Source organism: Callorhinus ursinus, unplaced genomic scaffold (assembly GCF_003265705.2).
Source record: "Callorhinus ursinus isolate GAN/ISIS: 27379988/994484 unplaced genomic scaffold, GSC_fseal_2.0 scaffold49, whole genome shotgun sequence".
Lineage (NCBI taxonomy): Eukaryota > Metazoa > Chordata > Mammalia > Carnivora > Otariidae > Callorhinus > Callorhinus ursinus.
The window spans coordinates 6,596,329-6,611,821 of record NW_027397111.1 but is presented as its reverse complement, the minus strand read 5'-3'; the positions used below and the strand labels follow the sequence as shown (position 1 = coordinate 6,611,821).

The 15,493-nt window shown below is 40.1% G+C and overlaps 1 protein-coding gene across 1 annotated transcript in view; it reads left to right on the top strand.

Moving 5' to 3' along the window:
- CTR9 (CTR9 homolog, Paf1/RNA polymerase II complex component) overlaps nucleotides 1-14,747 on the top strand; it is a 28,746-nt gene extending 13,999 nt beyond the window's left edge. Inside the window, exons 8-25 of the mRNA XM_025894259.2 lie at nucleotides 316-423; nucleotides 560-796; nucleotides 1,032-1,121; nucleotides 1,374-1,502; nucleotides 1,611-1,794; nucleotides 3,381-3,469; nucleotides 4,164-4,349; nucleotides 4,435-4,522; nucleotides 4,696-4,844; nucleotides 6,524-6,640; nucleotides 6,817-6,962; nucleotides 7,885-7,956; nucleotides 8,414-8,549; nucleotides 8,702-8,848; nucleotides 9,247-9,404; nucleotides 10,481-10,577; nucleotides 10,812-10,924; nucleotides 13,667-14,747. Of these exons, the coding sequence (XP_025750044.1) occupies nucleotides 316-423; nucleotides 560-796; nucleotides 1,032-1,121; nucleotides 1,374-1,502; nucleotides 1,611-1,794; nucleotides 3,381-3,469; nucleotides 4,164-4,349; nucleotides 4,435-4,522; nucleotides 4,696-4,844; nucleotides 6,524-6,640; nucleotides 6,817-6,962; nucleotides 7,885-7,956; nucleotides 8,414-8,549; nucleotides 8,702-8,848; nucleotides 9,247-9,404; nucleotides 10,481-10,577; nucleotides 10,812-10,924; nucleotides 13,667-14,093 (2,673 nt within the window). The 3' untranslated portion in view covers nucleotides 14,094-14,747. The remainder of the gene's footprint in view (nucleotides 1-315; nucleotides 424-559; nucleotides 797-1,031; nucleotides 1,122-1,373; nucleotides 1,503-1,610; nucleotides 1,795-3,380; nucleotides 3,470-4,163; nucleotides 4,350-4,434; nucleotides 4,523-4,695; nucleotides 4,845-6,523; nucleotides 6,641-6,816; nucleotides 6,963-7,884; nucleotides 7,957-8,413; nucleotides 8,550-8,701; nucleotides 8,849-9,246; nucleotides 9,405-10,480; nucleotides 10,578-10,811; nucleotides 10,925-13,666) is intronic.
- The last annotated feature ends 746 nt before the right edge of the window (nucleotides 14,748-15,493 follow it).

Genomic DNA, 15,493 nt, shown 5'->3' with positions numbered 1-15,493 from the left:
ATTGTAACTGCTACCTCTACTAGTAATAAGGGACTTAACCTCTCAGATTTTCTCATCACAAAAATAGGACTGATACCTCAAAGGATTGTTGCAGGATTAAATAAAGTAATAGATGTGATGGGTAGATGTTAAGTTCTAAGTAAATGAATTTATCTGCAAGGGGAATGAGAAAAATGATTCATAATTCTGCATATGGCACTGTTATTGGTAATTCAGTGAACACATTTTAAAAAGTGAAATTTGAGGAAGCCTTATAATTGAGACTGTTAGAGCTGTTTGAATTGACTCAGTTGATTTCTGGATCTCATTGTTCAGGATTATAGTAAAGTCCAGCACTTGGCTCTCCATGCATTCCATAATACAGAAGTGGAGGCTATGCAAGCAGAAAGTTGTTATCAGCTGGCTAGATCATTCCACGTTCAGGTAAGATCATTTTAAACCTTCTCTGAATATCTAATTCTTTTGTTTCATAGTGTTTCAAGTCTTCTAAAAACTTTTGTACATGAAAAAGAAAAACGTCTGTATACACTGTTGGTCTTGTTTTATTTTCATTTTTTAGGAAGATTATGACCAAGCTTTCCAGTACTACTATCAAGCCACACAGTTCGCTTCATCCTCTTTTGTGCTGCCTTTTTTTGGTTTGGGACAAATGTACATTTATCGAGGTGACAAAGAAAATGCATCTCAGTGCTTTGAGAAAGTTTTGAAAGCTTATCCTAATAATTATGAAACTATGAAAATTCTTGGCTCGCTATATGCTGCCTCAGAAGATCAAGAAAAACGAGATATTGCCAAGGTACTTTTAAAAAATTGTAGCTATTTTCTCATAGTTATCACTAGACTGTCATGCCTCATTCTTGTTATTGCTAGTAGAGATATGATGGAAGCAGTTTTGTTAGCCGAGCTTGTTCCAGTTGAAATAACGAACAGTTGACGTATTAAACAAGGTAGAGTAGCTACCACTTTTTACTTTGACAGCCTGTAGTTGCTGAATTAAGCCTGCATCAGCTTAATGACTTCTTTTATCCCAGGGCCATTTGAAGAAAGTCACAGAACAGTATCCTGATGACGTTGAAGCATGGATTGAATTGGCACAAATCTTAGAACAGACTGACATACAGGTATTTTTTTTTAATTTTTTATTGTTATGTTAATCACCATACATCATTAGTTTTTGATGTAGTGTTCCATGATTCATTGTTTGTGCATAACACCCAGTGCTCCACGCTGAACGTGCCCTCTTTAATACCCTGACATACAGGTATTTAGCAGTGTGTTTGGTCTTCTACCTAAAGTGTTTTTTGAAAGCATGGTGTAATGTTTCTCCCTTTCATTTTCACTTACCCCTTATTGTCTCCGCCATGAAAATACAGGGTGCCCTTTCAGCCTATGGAACAGCTACACGGATCCTTCAGGAGAAAGTGCAGGCCGATGTCCCGCCAGAGATTCTGAATAATGTGGGTGCCCTCCATTTTAGACTTGGAAATCTAGGGGAGGCAAAGGTAGGGAACTGGAAATATCCCCTTCTTCCATACTGTCAAATTGAATGCACACTTTTTTAGATATATCATCTGTCTTTTAACAATGTAATTTTCTTTTCTTTTTCATAGAAATATTTTTTGGCATCATTGGATCGTGCAAAGGCAGAAGCTGAACATGATGAACATTATTATAATGCCATTTCTGTTACAACATCATATAATTTAGCCAGGCTGTATGAGGCAATGTGTGAATTCCATGAAGCAGAAAAACTGTATAAAAACATCTTACGGGAACATCCTAATTATGTTGACTGTAAGAATCGTAAACTTTTTTTTTTTTTTAAGATTTTATTTATTCATTTGACAGAGAGCACAAGCAGGAGGAGCAGCAGGCAGAGGGAGAGGGAGCAGCAGACTCCCCACTGAGCAGGGAGCCCAGTGTGGGGCTCGATCCTTGGGATCATGACCTAGGCAGAAGGCAGATGCTTAACTGACTGAGCCACCCAGGCGCCCCAAGAATTATAAACTTTTTTTTATGAATTAAAATTCCCACAACAGCAGCAAAAATTCAGCCTGAAAAAAAATCTTAGAACCAAGAGTAAAAAAATGTGAAGGTTATAATGTCCCCTTTTCCTTTGAGGCAAATTTATGGCCTTAAAAAAAAAATGCAGCTTCACTTAAATTTATGCTAGAAACTAAAAGAAATAACTAAAAACCAGTTGAACCATATATTTCATAGGGTAGGTGATCTTCAGTGGGTCAGCTACCTTTATTAGACTTTGAACAACTCCTTGACTTATTTGGTGATGGATGGACCTTTATGATGCTCCTGCTCTGATTTTGTATTAACATTTTTGCAATGTTTATAATAGTAAGAAAGAGCATTGTTTTACTTTGAAATAATTATTAGTAAAATATCCTACCTTGAGTTTACACACCAGACATTGTAAAATTTGGAAAGCTTTTTTTTTTCTTTTTTTTTTTTTTATGTTAGACAGCAAGAGAGGGAACACAAGCAGGGGGAGTAAGAGAGGGAGAAGCAGGCCTCCCGCCGAGTTGGGAGCCCGATGCGGGGCTCAATCCCAGGACCCTGAGTTCATGACCTGAGCCGAAGGCAGTTGCTTAACCCACTGAGCCACCCAGGCGCCCCGGAAAGCTTTTAATTAAAAATCATTTACAATACTGTACTTCCCTTAAAAGAACCTAAAGCTATGATATTTTGACTCTGGTTAAATCAGGAGCTATTAACTTGGCCTTGCTCATGCTGTTATGGATGCAGAAGTGATTTAAAAAAAAAATACGGTTTTAATTGAATGCCAGGCTAAACTTGAATTGGTTTGATAGGTAATAGTAAGCCATTGTTCGTTGCCTGAGGAGAGTGACATTTTCTGGAGAAAATAACAACTTAAATTTGTGTGACACTTTCTTACTGTTCTTTAAGTGGAGTTAGAGCCCAGATTTTCTAACTAGTAATCCCTAATAGTCTCTGCTTTCACTCTTTTGCCATATGACAAGCAGCTTTTTAAGAAAAAGTGACAGTGCTATGCATCAGAGAGAAACTGGAAACAGAACTGCTCCAAGCTTCTTAAGTAACTTTGGTGGAGATGAGGACTTGAACCAGGGTGCTAGCCTTGGAAATAGAGTGGCAGAGATAGATCTTTTTCATAGAAATGTTTTTTGGCATCATTGGATTTCAGGCAGTGAGACTTCATGGTGACAGAGTTGTTCTTTAAGTTGTTAGATTATTTGTTTTTTTGGTGCTCAATATTTTTTCACTTGTGGGATTTTTCTGTTCATTGTATGAATGTAATAAAATGCAATCATTTTGAAAGTATGACTTTAAAATTATGATCTTTTATAGCTAATATTTAAACATAACTTTTAAATGTATGTTTTCAGGCTATCTGCGCCTAGGAGCCATGGCTAGAGATAAAGGAAATTTTTATGAGGCTTCAGATTGGTTTAAGGAAGCTCTTCAAATTAATCAGGTTGGTAGTATGAACTCTTAGGTTTGAAAAACAATTTTCTCACCTTTTTTTTTCCTAGTAAATCAGTTTTTCATTTTTTTTTTAAAGATTTTATTTTTTTATTTGAGAGAGAATGAGAGATAGAGAGCACAAGAGGGAAGAGGGTCAGAGGGAGAAGCAGACTCCCTGCTGAGCAGGGAGCCCAATGTGGGACTCAATCCCAGGACTCCAGGATCATGACCTGAGCCGAAGGCAGTCGCTTAACCAACTGAGCCACCCAGGCGCCCCAGTTTTTCATTTTAATGTCTATCATATTTCTAGTATCTTGACATCTCCCTGTTTAATTTTTACTTGTGAAAGATACTAGAGTGTAGAAGTCATCTAAACTTTTTGATTGTGTCCCACAGAAATAGATTTTACATCATAGCCTAGTACACACAACGAGTGTATACAAACAACTAAAACGAAAGTGTTGAAATCTTTATGTGCCGTTGCCTTGTGCTGTACACTGATGACCTTCCTATATTCCATTCTGTTGCATTTCTTATGCTGATAATTACACACTAAATTGATTTTACAATTCATTCTTCCATCTCCACTCTGAATTTGTAAATGTAGCTTGTAAACCTCTTCAGCAATCAGCTATCATGGAAAAGTGATCGATGTCTCTGAATCCAAATTACAGATTTTGATTCTTTACACATGTGTGTTTCAGGACCATCCAGATGCTTGGTCTTTGATTGGTAATCTTCATTTAGCAAAACAAGAATGGGGTCCAGGACAGAAAAAATTTGAGAGGATATTAAAACAACCATCTACACAGAGTGATACTTACTCTATGCTGGCCCTTGGCAACGTCTGGCTCCAAACTTTGCATCAGCCTACCCGAGATCGAGAAAAGGTAATCTCTTTTTGTCCCTTTAAAACAAAACTGACACTTGACTCCTGTTTGAATTTTGTTTTATAATGTTTATTTCTTTTTATAGGAGAAGCGTCATCAAGATCGTGCTCTGGCCATCTATAAACAAGTACTCAGAAATGATGCAAAGAATCTGTATGCTGCTAATGGCATAGGTGATTATAAGACATGGACATCGTAGTGTGAAATAAGTGATTTCAAAGGAATGTTTGTAGATCATAATTTCTCCCTAAGTGTAATAAACATAGTTGTTTTAAAACAGGACTTCCAGTTGTTTTTCTGGCTACAATTAGAAAATTCTTAAATGTAAGCCTTTTTATAATTTTAGGAGCTGTTTTGGCCCACAAAGGGTATTTTCGTGAAGCTCGTGATGTATTTGCCCAAGTAAGAGAAGCAACAGCAGATATCAGTGATGTGTGGTTGAACCTAGCACACATCTACGTGGAACAGAAGCAGTATATCAGTGCTGTTCAGATGGTAATAGCTTATCTTTCAAGAATTTTTATATTGTGTTCATTGTTGAGCAAATGTTTTCTTAACCATTCTGACCCTGTTGTGGAGCTGTGTGCTATTTCGTGTGATACTGGGTCTATTCAGAGACTTATATAACGTTTAGGCCAGTCTTTGGTGTCCAGACAGAGATATGAGTCCTGGTTCTACCCCTAATCACATGCCTTGGGCAGAGGACATCCTCTCTGAGCCAGTTTCCCTATTTGTAAAATGGAGATCATGTACCTTAAATTCACAGAATTGTATGAGGATCCAGTATGAAAAGAACTGGATACCAAACTTGTCACTAACATGCCTAGTGTATCAGTAAATCCCCAGAAGATAGGAGGATTTAATATTTATTTCCTTGTTTCTTCTTTCTCAGATTAAATGACATTTTGGAAAGAGAAAAACTCCATGGGGATTAGTTTTCATCACTATAGAATTTTGTTAGGCTTTTCATATTTGTGGAGTGCTTGAACTTGAAGTAAAAGAGTCATATTTAGGATATAGGGGTGTCTGGTTGGCTCAATCGGTAGAGCCGTGACTCTTGATCTCAGGGTCGTGAGTTTAAAATCTTTTATATATATATAGCATCTATAGCATATTAAAATGTAAAAAAGTTCTTAGGCTCTATGGGAAATAGTATGGTCAGAAAAAACAAGGTTCTTTTTTTTAAGATTTTATTTATTCATTTGAGACAGAGGGATAGAAAGAGAGAGAGCATGTGCAGAGGGAGAGGCAGAAGCAGGCTCTCTGCTGAGCCAGGAGCCCGATGTGGGACTCGATCCCAGGACCCCGGGATCAGGACCTGAGCCGAAGGTGGACGCCCAACCACCATCTGAACCACCCAGGCAGCCCAGAAAAAACAAGGTTCTTACCAGAGGTAGAAGACAAGTGCAGTCAGGCTCCTGGAAGTGGTTAACCTTTTTTCTAAGAATGGTGGGTATTGTTTTCAAATTCAGAATATTTGAAAGGCACCAGTCACAAAGATTTATAGAACCCAGATTGCATATGGTAGACTCAGAGGTGGTGTTTTTGGAGGTGGGACTTCCTGAACTCCAGAATGATAATGTTGCCTTTTAAAAATGCAAATTAATTACTGGGGATATTCAAGAGGAAACTCGTTAGCCACCGTCCTTGAAAAAGATCATACCTATGACAGAAGAGGTTCCATGGTCAAAGAGTGAAGTGTTCATGGCAAAATTGACACCAGGACTGCTATATATTGGTTTTACCAAGAAGTTAACCAGAACTGTGAGTTGCCAGTAGGTTCCACCAATCCTAAAGAAAGGTGGTAGAGAGTATAACCCAAAGGAGCCAGGTGTGTCACTTTTAATAAATTGTCAGCTGATTCTAGATAGTATTGCTAGAGATATGAAAAAGATCGTCCAGTCTATTTATCCTTTCAGTGTTGGTCCGAGTTTCAAATGGAAAAACTATTTTGAGTATCTAGTTGTGGGTTTTTGGGGTTTTTTTATCAGATTTTCATGTTGTGAAAATGTATCCTGGTGAATGTCAAAAATCATTCTTAAAATTATTCTTTAAAATTAACCACTCAAAAGGTAAAACACCTTTTCACATAGCTTTAAAATCACTTGAAATCTTGTTATGACAACATTATTTAATCCTTATTGCATTTTAACTAACTTTTTCTTTTATTATAGTATGAAAACTGTCTCAGAAAATTCTATAAGCACCAGAACACTGAAGTTGTGTTGTATTTGGCCCGGGCCCTCTTCAAGTGTGGCAAGTTACAGGAGTGCAAGCAGACTTTGCTAAAGGTAAAAAGGAAAATTCATTATTCTCATTTAGTTCTATGCTGCATTGTATTTTTTTTTTAATTCTATTTTATGCATGTTCATATATATATATATTTATACATCTAACACTCTATTTGGCTAAAATCCTTTTCACGTCTTCAATTATATGAAGTATTTGCTTTGTTTCTTATTTATAGGCTAGACATGTGGCCCCCAGTGATACAGTACTTATGTTTAATGTGGCCTTGGTCCTGCAAAGATTAGCTACCTCTGTTCTGAAAGATGAAAAGAGTAATCTGAAGGAAGTACTTAATGCTGTGAAAGAACTGGAGCTTGCACATAGGTAAAGATTTTGTAGAAACAACTTTTGAAATGTTTAGTTTCTTTAAAAACATTTGTCTCAAAAGGTGCTGAAAATCACTTCCCTCAAGAGAATCATTTTTTATTAGAAGCATTCCAGTGATTTTTAAGCCAAAGCAGACAGTGCCACCAGGTGGCGCCAAACTGTGGCCAGGTTCCTGCCAAATTTGGATCACGTAGCGTCCCCTAGAACTGGCTGGCTAGCTTTGCAAGTTTGCCCCAGATTTTCATTAATCTAACAATAAAATGACCCAGCATTTTACACACTTGAAATTTTTAGGCTTCACTTATATTGGTTTTACTACTTATACTGGTGTGTCTTTCATGGGATACTAATTTTCATAGGGCTAAGATTATTAAGGCCTATCCTCATAAATATTGAATAGGTTTATTGGGCTTAGCTCAAAATTTATGTACCTTCATAGGATTTATTTGGTAATTCACTTTGTGGTGAAATCAAAGCCTGACATCTCTTCAGGTTTTGTCCAACCTTATTTAAATTCTTATATAAGCATTCCTTGCCTTCCCTGGTACATTAGTTGTGTTTTCATGGCCTACACCTCCTAAACTCCATGCTGACATATTTAGTAAATACAGTGGTTAGTAAATACTTGTTGCTTGAGCTGATTTTTGGTTCTTTATGAATTTACTGATAATATTAAATATGACTACTTAGTGAAATTGTTTTTTATTAAGCATATTGAGTGTTATAATGATGAGAGTCTTTTTTTAAGTGAGTATATATAATTATATTGAGATGATAGCCTTTCATGTATCAAACAGGTTCATGTAAGTCAGTAAACCTATTCTCAGACTGACTGTTTTGTAGAGCAGATTAAAAATGTAAAGAGCCTATTTCATTAGAATTTTTTAAGTGAAGTATTTTATTTTCTCATTCCATTTAGATACTTCAGTTACTTGAGTAAAGTGGGAGACAAAATGAGATTCGATTTGGCCCTTGCTGCTACAGAAGCCAGGTAGTGTTACTACTTCTGAAAGGTGACTTTGGGTGAGGCAGTGATATCAATGTGCACCGGGTAGCCTTCCAGGGGTCAGTCTTTCCCACTCCTCTGTGGGACTCCCCAGCCTGGGTCAAGGCTTTTTTCTAAGGGTCCTTTCAGGGAATATGACAAAGTCAGTTTAGTACAAGTATTTAAGTTGTGTGGAGAAAATACTTTCCTATCACATGTGAAGATAATGTTGAAAATCTTTATATTTATGCTTGGAGAGGACACTTATAATTTGGAAAGTTACTGTAATTGACAGTCTTGACTTTGAGAAACTTAAGTTAATTTTGCTAATTAAAATATCCCTTAGATATCAGCTAATGATCCTGCTTCAGACTTTTTAGTTTGTGTAAGGAAAACAGATGCTCTGAATTTTTGAACAAAATACTAACTGCATTCATGTCTCTCTGAATCTGGAATGTTGTAGGCAATGCTCTGACTTACTGAGCCAGGCCCAGTACCACGTGGCCCGGGCACGTAAACAAGATGAAGAAGAAAGGGAGTTACGGGCCAAACAAGAGCAAGAAAAGGAACTGTTAAGGCAGAAACTTCTTAAAGAACAGGTATTTATTGTGTTTGCAGTTATACTAGAACTAAAGAATTGTGTGCATACATACACCTTGTATGTTAAAAAAGAAGTCCTTCTGATGGTCGTCATGATATTTTTTCACATAACATTTTGATGCAGTGTTTTCCTACTCTTTTTCCCTCCTAGGAAGAGAAACGTCTCAGAGAAAAGGAAGAGCAAAAGAAACTTTTGGAACAGCGGGCCCAGTATGTAGAGAAGACCAAAAATATTCTTATGTTTACTGGAGAGACTGAAGCAACAAAAGAAAAGAAAAGAGGTGGTGGTGGTGGACGGGTAAGATGGGACTCCTGCTAATACTGGTGGCCGCAGTCCCTGTCGTTTGACTCCCAGAAGCGAATATCAGTGGTTGTATTTACTCAGTGCTTAGTTCTTAAGTTTGACTTCCTCCTTTGCTAAGAGACAGTTTCTGAACCCAGTGCTTTCAGTCGTATCCTTAGAAATTCATTCCAGTGTTAGTCCAGTATGCTGTACCTTGTAGTGGCCTGAGTAGTTGATGATTTTTGATATCTGAGCAATTTACCCTAATTAGAAGTCTTTAACATTGGGCTTCATCAAGCCCCTTCCTTGCAACTTGGTAAAAAAAAGACACTTTGTTTGTTAAATGACTGATAGGATATGGCCTCACTCCACCAGCCAGGAGAGAACTGATCATAGTCTCATTTGGATTTCAGCGTTCTAAAAAGGGAGGAGAGTTTGATGAATTTGTCAATGATGATACTGACGATGACCTGCCTATATCCAAAAAGAAGAAGAGAAGAAAGGGCAGTGGTAGTGAACAAGAAGGCGAAGAAGAGGAGAGTGGTGAGAGGAAGAAGAAAAAGAGGAGAAGGTATTACCAGTGTGTTGTGAATAGCCTCATGAAGGTGACAGACAACCTCTCACCTGAATCTCTCTTGGGTTAGAATTCATGAAACCTGGTGATCACTTGATCTTTGCAGACAGTGAAGCCTTTTGTTCCCCCACTTCCTAACTTTAATCGTAATAATCCTAAGAAAGACCCCTCCACACCAAATCCCCTGAGTACTTGGAGTCTGCCACACCTCTCCACAGCTTCCTGTGAGAGCTGCAGGAAGGGCCTTTGAATCTTCCAGGCCATTCGCTGTTACAATAAGTGGTGTGCTGCCCGGCCCTCATCTGGAGGTGCCCCTGAGCTATCCTGTTCTTGTCTCGCGGTGCTCCCCTGTCCCGGAACCTATAGTTGACTGTCTCAGCGAGACCTGTTCTTCCCAGCCCTTTGCTGCCTCTACTGAGGGAAGAACCCAGTGAATTCATTCAGACACAGACCTGTAGAATGGAAGCTGTGATAGGACCTCAGGAGGCCCGGAATGAGTAGCTGGGAAGGAAGGAAGAGGAGAGGAAAGATGTAAGGGCTGCAGCCTGGGTCTTTTGTCCCATCCTCTATCCCTCCACCAAGTGCAAGATTCAAGCTTACCTTAGATTAATAAGAGGACTCGACAGAGACGTAATTATTTGGTAGACATCACAGAAATCCATGGTGTTTGCGGACTCCTGAGCTGTGTGCAGCAATTGTAAATGATGGCCTTTGCCCTTGAGGAGGGACAGTGTGGTTGAGAGCACATGTAGAGAATAGTATTCAGAATGAAAATGTGTTGATCAGGGCGCCTGGCTGGCTCAGTCATTAAGCGTCTGCCTTCGGCTCAGGTCATGATCCCAGGGTCTTGGGATCGAGCCCCGCATCGGGCTCCCTGCTCGGCGGGAAGCCTGCTTCTCCCTCTCCCACTCCCCCTGCTTGTGTTCCCTCTCTTGCTGTGTCTCTCTCTGTTAAATAAATAAGTAAAATCTTAAAAAAGAAAAGAAAAGAAAAAATGTGTCGACAAAGTAGTCTTAGACTTTGTAGGTATGAGTGAATCTTGACAGACTTTCCCTTGATGTCCGCTATGTAAGACCTCCAAAGGGAGAAGAAGGGTCTGACGATGAGGAAACCGAAAATGGCCCCAAACCAAAAAAGCGCCGTCCCCCAAGAGCGGAGAAGAAGAAGGCTGTAAGTTTATACTCCTGTGGTTTTCATCCCCGTTGTCGGCAGGAAGGGGTGCACTACACCAGAATACATTCTTTCCCTGCACGTTCCTTCAAGCACAAATGCTTCTTTTTGAAGTGTATTGGGCTGCTGTTTGATTGTTATCATTACACTGCAAACTTAGTTTAACAAGACGTCCTAATGTGATGTAACCTCAGAGTCTTGAATAATCTGTTATGTTTGGTCTTCTTTCTTTAGCCCAAGCCAGAACGTCTGCCTCCTTCAATGAAGGGCAAAATAAAATCGAAAGCCATAATATCGTCAAGTGATGATTCTTCAGACGAAGATAAACTTAAAATTGCTGATGAAGGGTAGGAATTGTTCCCTTAGTGTATTCTTCTAATGAAAGATAAAAGTGGTCACTGCCAAATGTCTTCCCTCCAGCTTCTTAGAATGTCAGAGCTGGCAGAAACCTCAACACACATCTTATTCTAACCTTGTCATTTTGTCCTGTCACATGTTTTTCCCTCAGAGAAGAAAACCTATTTTGAAATCTTATTTCTCTGTGGATATTAGCTGAAATTTCCTGGATGGCATCCTTCTATTTTTTTCAGTAGTGAAATTTGCTTTTATTTTACTATATTTTATTATTATTGTTTTTTGCTGTTTTATTTCATTTTTTTATTTTTTTATTTAAATTTTAGGGAGTTAACATCCAGTGCAATATTGGTTTCCGGAGTAGAATTCAGTGGTTCATCACTTACATACAACACTCAGTGCTTATCACAAGTGCCCTCCTTAGTGCCCATCACCCATCTAGCTCATCCCCTACTCACCTCCCTCCATCAGCCCTCAGTTTGTTCTCTGTTGTTAAGAGTCTCTTATGGCATCTCTCTCTCCCTTTTTTCTTTTCCCCCCTTCCCATATGTTCATCTGTTTTCTTTCTTAAATTCCACATACGAGTGAGATCATATGGTATTTGTTTTTCTCTGACTGACTTATTTCACTTAGCTTAATATGCTCTAGCTCTGGATGGCATCCTTCTAAATGGAATGTATCACTTTGCTACACTGCCAGACCGGCTGTTAGAGTAGACTGATCCTGCTCACGTGGGGATGGGACTTTCTTGACCATTTCCTCCGTTGTGGGGCAGTGGTGACTCAGCTCTGCCTGCTCCGTGAAAGGGCTTTCCTAGACCGCTTGTCCAGTACTCTCCTTTAGCTCATGGCGCACCTGGAAAAGTAGTCTTTGATTTTTCTTGTCCTAAACTTGTCCCTCAAGCTGGTGGTTCCCCCCAACTTAGATTTGCAGACTGGGACTCTGAATGCTGTACCACACTGTGTATTTCTTCTGATGGCCATCATTTCATTCATTCATTCCACAGTCACTTGAACATCCACTGAGAATTCTGTGAGACAGTGTGCTGAGTGCCAGGGATACAGAGGAAAGAGTCAGACTCTGCCCTCAAGGAGTTTATGCTTTAGAGGCAGTGGAGAATAACAGATAAACCAAAAACCACGTTATTGTGAGATAAGTGTTATCACTTATGGTTTCCTTTATTGCTCTCCAGGGACTATACCTAATTTGGAGTTGAGAGGAGGGTTGTAGGAGACAGGCTTTGTAAAAGGAAGGCTGTTTGAGTTGAGTCTTGGTTAGCATGTCGAGGGAGCTAAGGGTGCTGGCGGGGGTGCTGGCCTCATAGGTAGCAAGCTTTAGGGAACCATCTGTAAAGACTTGCAGTCCCCTTTTCTCTGAAGACACTGGCTGACTTACATTGGGGTTGCTTTGCCCTTTGCCCACAGTGTTACCCTGGCCAGTGGTGAGAGGCATGCACGAGCAGAGCAATGAGATGTCTGGTTTTAGAATGAGCATTGTTAAAATGTGTAGGCAGAAGGGTCCATGTGACAGGCTGAGCTACTGCTAAACTATATCTGAGGTCAAGACCATGTTGATTTGAGCCACTTGTATCAGTTAAACTTGGTCCTGACCATCACGAAGTGTTTGCTTATTTGGCCAGGTAGAATGGTGGGAATTAGATCCCAGGAGGCCCCTGGCCTTTAGCAGATACACAGAATGAATATACAGTGTCCTCTTCTTAGTCACTCTTCATGTCCAGCCATGGTGACCTGAGCTACGTATTGTATGTCTGGGTTTCTTCTTTCAGATTTAAGCACAAAGAGCCTTTCTTTAGTCATGCAGAGATGGTTTCATACCCGAACAGAGGAATATATTTCATCGTCTTCTCTCTTCTTAGACTGAACCCTGTGGGATTTAATATTCCTTTCCTGGAATCTTTGTCATGGAGACCAAAACTGAGGAATATGCCACAGGAGCAGTATGTCCTCCTGTCCAAAGCTCTGGGCTGTGAGCCACTGTCACAGCAGTTACGGGAATGCTCTTTCCCCCAGAGCCTCCGGGAAGCCAAGATTTCCTAGGTGCCACCACCTGGGTGCCACCACCATTCCAAGCATAGGTGCAAGTCCCCTTCCCTTTAACCCATCAACTGATAAGTAGAGGGGACCTCAGAGCAGAAGTAAGCAAGCTACAGAAGCCTTTTAGCCCCAGCTTCTTCTCTTAAGTAAGTCGTGTTGGTGGAGGGCCCTAGTGCAGGTCATGGTTAGAAACAGTGCCTTTGCTCTTCAGGTGTCTGATAGGACGGGCACAAGTCCCACTCATCCAGCCTTGGTAGAGGGTTAATTCCTCTACAGCCAAGCAAGATCCTGGGTTTCACCTCTGCTGCTGTGAATTTGTTTATAGAAATAAATTATCCCTTCCTTTTCATAATTTTATGTATGAAATTGAGAAGTGCTTCATTCTGATGAAAGGTGCCTGATATAAGCCAATGAGAGTCTTCATTTATTGTTTAAATGTTGTGTTACAATCAAAGTGCCGTATTCTTTTTTCCTTTCAGTCCTTTTTTTTTTTTTTTTTTTTTTTACTGTGAAATAGATCAAATTTACAAAACAGGACACGGCACAAGTATCACAAAATGAACACCTGTCTCAACACCATCCAGGTCAAGAAATAGAACAGTAAATGCCCTGACGTTTTGAAAGCACTCTGTGCTCGTCGAGCTCCCCTTGACCGGTCTAACCCGCCCTTGTCTTTACCAGGCATCACCGGACCAGCAACAGCAACAGCGACTCGGACGAGGGCGAGCGGCGGAAGAAGGGGGCCTCCTCGGAGAGCGATTCTGATGAGAACCAGAACAAGTCTGGCAGCGAGGCCGGCAGCCCCCGGAGGCCCCGCAGACAGCAGTCAGATGAGGATTCAGACAGTGACCAGCCTGCCAGAAAGAGAAGGCCCTCGGGTTCTGACCAGTCTGACAATGAGTCTGTGCAGTCCGGGAGGAGCCGCTCTGGAGGCTCAGACATGGACTCCCGCCCAGCTTCTCCGAGCGCCGAGTCTGATCACGATTCCGAGAGAGGCTCAGATAATGAGGGCTCTGGCCACGGCTCTGGCAATGAATCCGAACCAGAGGGATCCAACAACGAGGCCTCGGATCGGGGCTCAGAACATGGGTCAGATGATAGCGACTAGGTTTTATGTCATAAATAAGCTTCATCTCTGGAGGAAACTTTTTTAATATATGAAAGCTGTGATAAAAACGTTTCAGATGTTTAGTCAAACAATTGTGAAATTTTTCCTAAGGCAGTTTTTTTTCCTACCCATTTGTATATTATAAGCCCCAAGAGATATTTCCTGTGCTAGAGTCCAATATTTGAGTCTCTTGAGCAAATGAAGAATGTGACTATTCTTCATTATGGTACAATTCCACTTGTCATATGTGAAAACAGCAGTAAAAATAAACCCAGATGCTAAATCATTCCTACAGAGGTTTGACTGAAACTGGCAGATGTCTCATCATCTTGTATGTTAAGCAGCATACCGTTTTGGTTTTTATTACAATCTTTTACTGAGTGGTGCAAGAAACTTGGTATTAATGTCTTTGTTCCATTTTAAGTTGAGATTGAGAATATTTTTATTTTCTGGACGAAAAGAGATCTACTGTATAATTGCACCAAAGTACAAGTCAAAGGAAGGTTTTCTTCAATGTAGTGTAATACTGCAGCCATGTAGATAAGACCACAGATACATAATCTGTTAGGTTGATAAGATGTGGAAAAATGCTTTTCTGTTAGTAGAATGCAAAGACCTACATAAGCCACACAATAAAATTCTTTTACCAACTTTTATGGGTAACATCGTGTCATTTGTATTTGCTCAATACATTTGTATATGAAAATTGAGCATAAACCAACTATGCAAATACTTGGAAGAACCTGAACTAAGCTGAAGGTTGTTTACTCAAAACTTAACATTTTTTTTAAAGATTTTATTTTTAAGTAACCTCTAAACCCAACATGGGCTCATACTTACAATGGGAAATCAAAAGTCTCATGCTCCGCTGACCCAAGCCAGCCAGGCGCCCTAAAACTTTTATAATAACCTTATAGATTTGTGGGGGTTTTTTAAGGTACATACTAGTACTAATTTCAGAAATACTACTTTGTTTTTGGTAATTCAGTGATTAATTTATGAATAACATTTTTATGTTGCACTGTACGGTTCATAAGAAAGCTGTAATTAACTTAGGGGCACCTGGGTGACTCAGTTGGTTAAGTGTCTGACTCTTGATTTCAGCTCAGGTCATGATCTCAGGGTCGTGAGGTCAAGCGCCATGTTGGGCTCCACACTGGGCGTGGAGCCTGCTTAAGATTCTCTCTCCCTCTCCTCTTCCCCTCACACTTTCTCTCCCTCAAAATAAAACCTTTTGGGGCGCCTGGGTGGCTCAATCAGTTAAGCATCGACCTTCGGCTCAGGTCATGATCTCAGAATCCTGGGACCGAGCCCCGCATGGGGCTCCCTGTTGAGCAGGGAGTCTGCTTCTCCCTCTCCCCCAACCCCTGCCCACTGCTCATGCTGTCTCTCACACACAC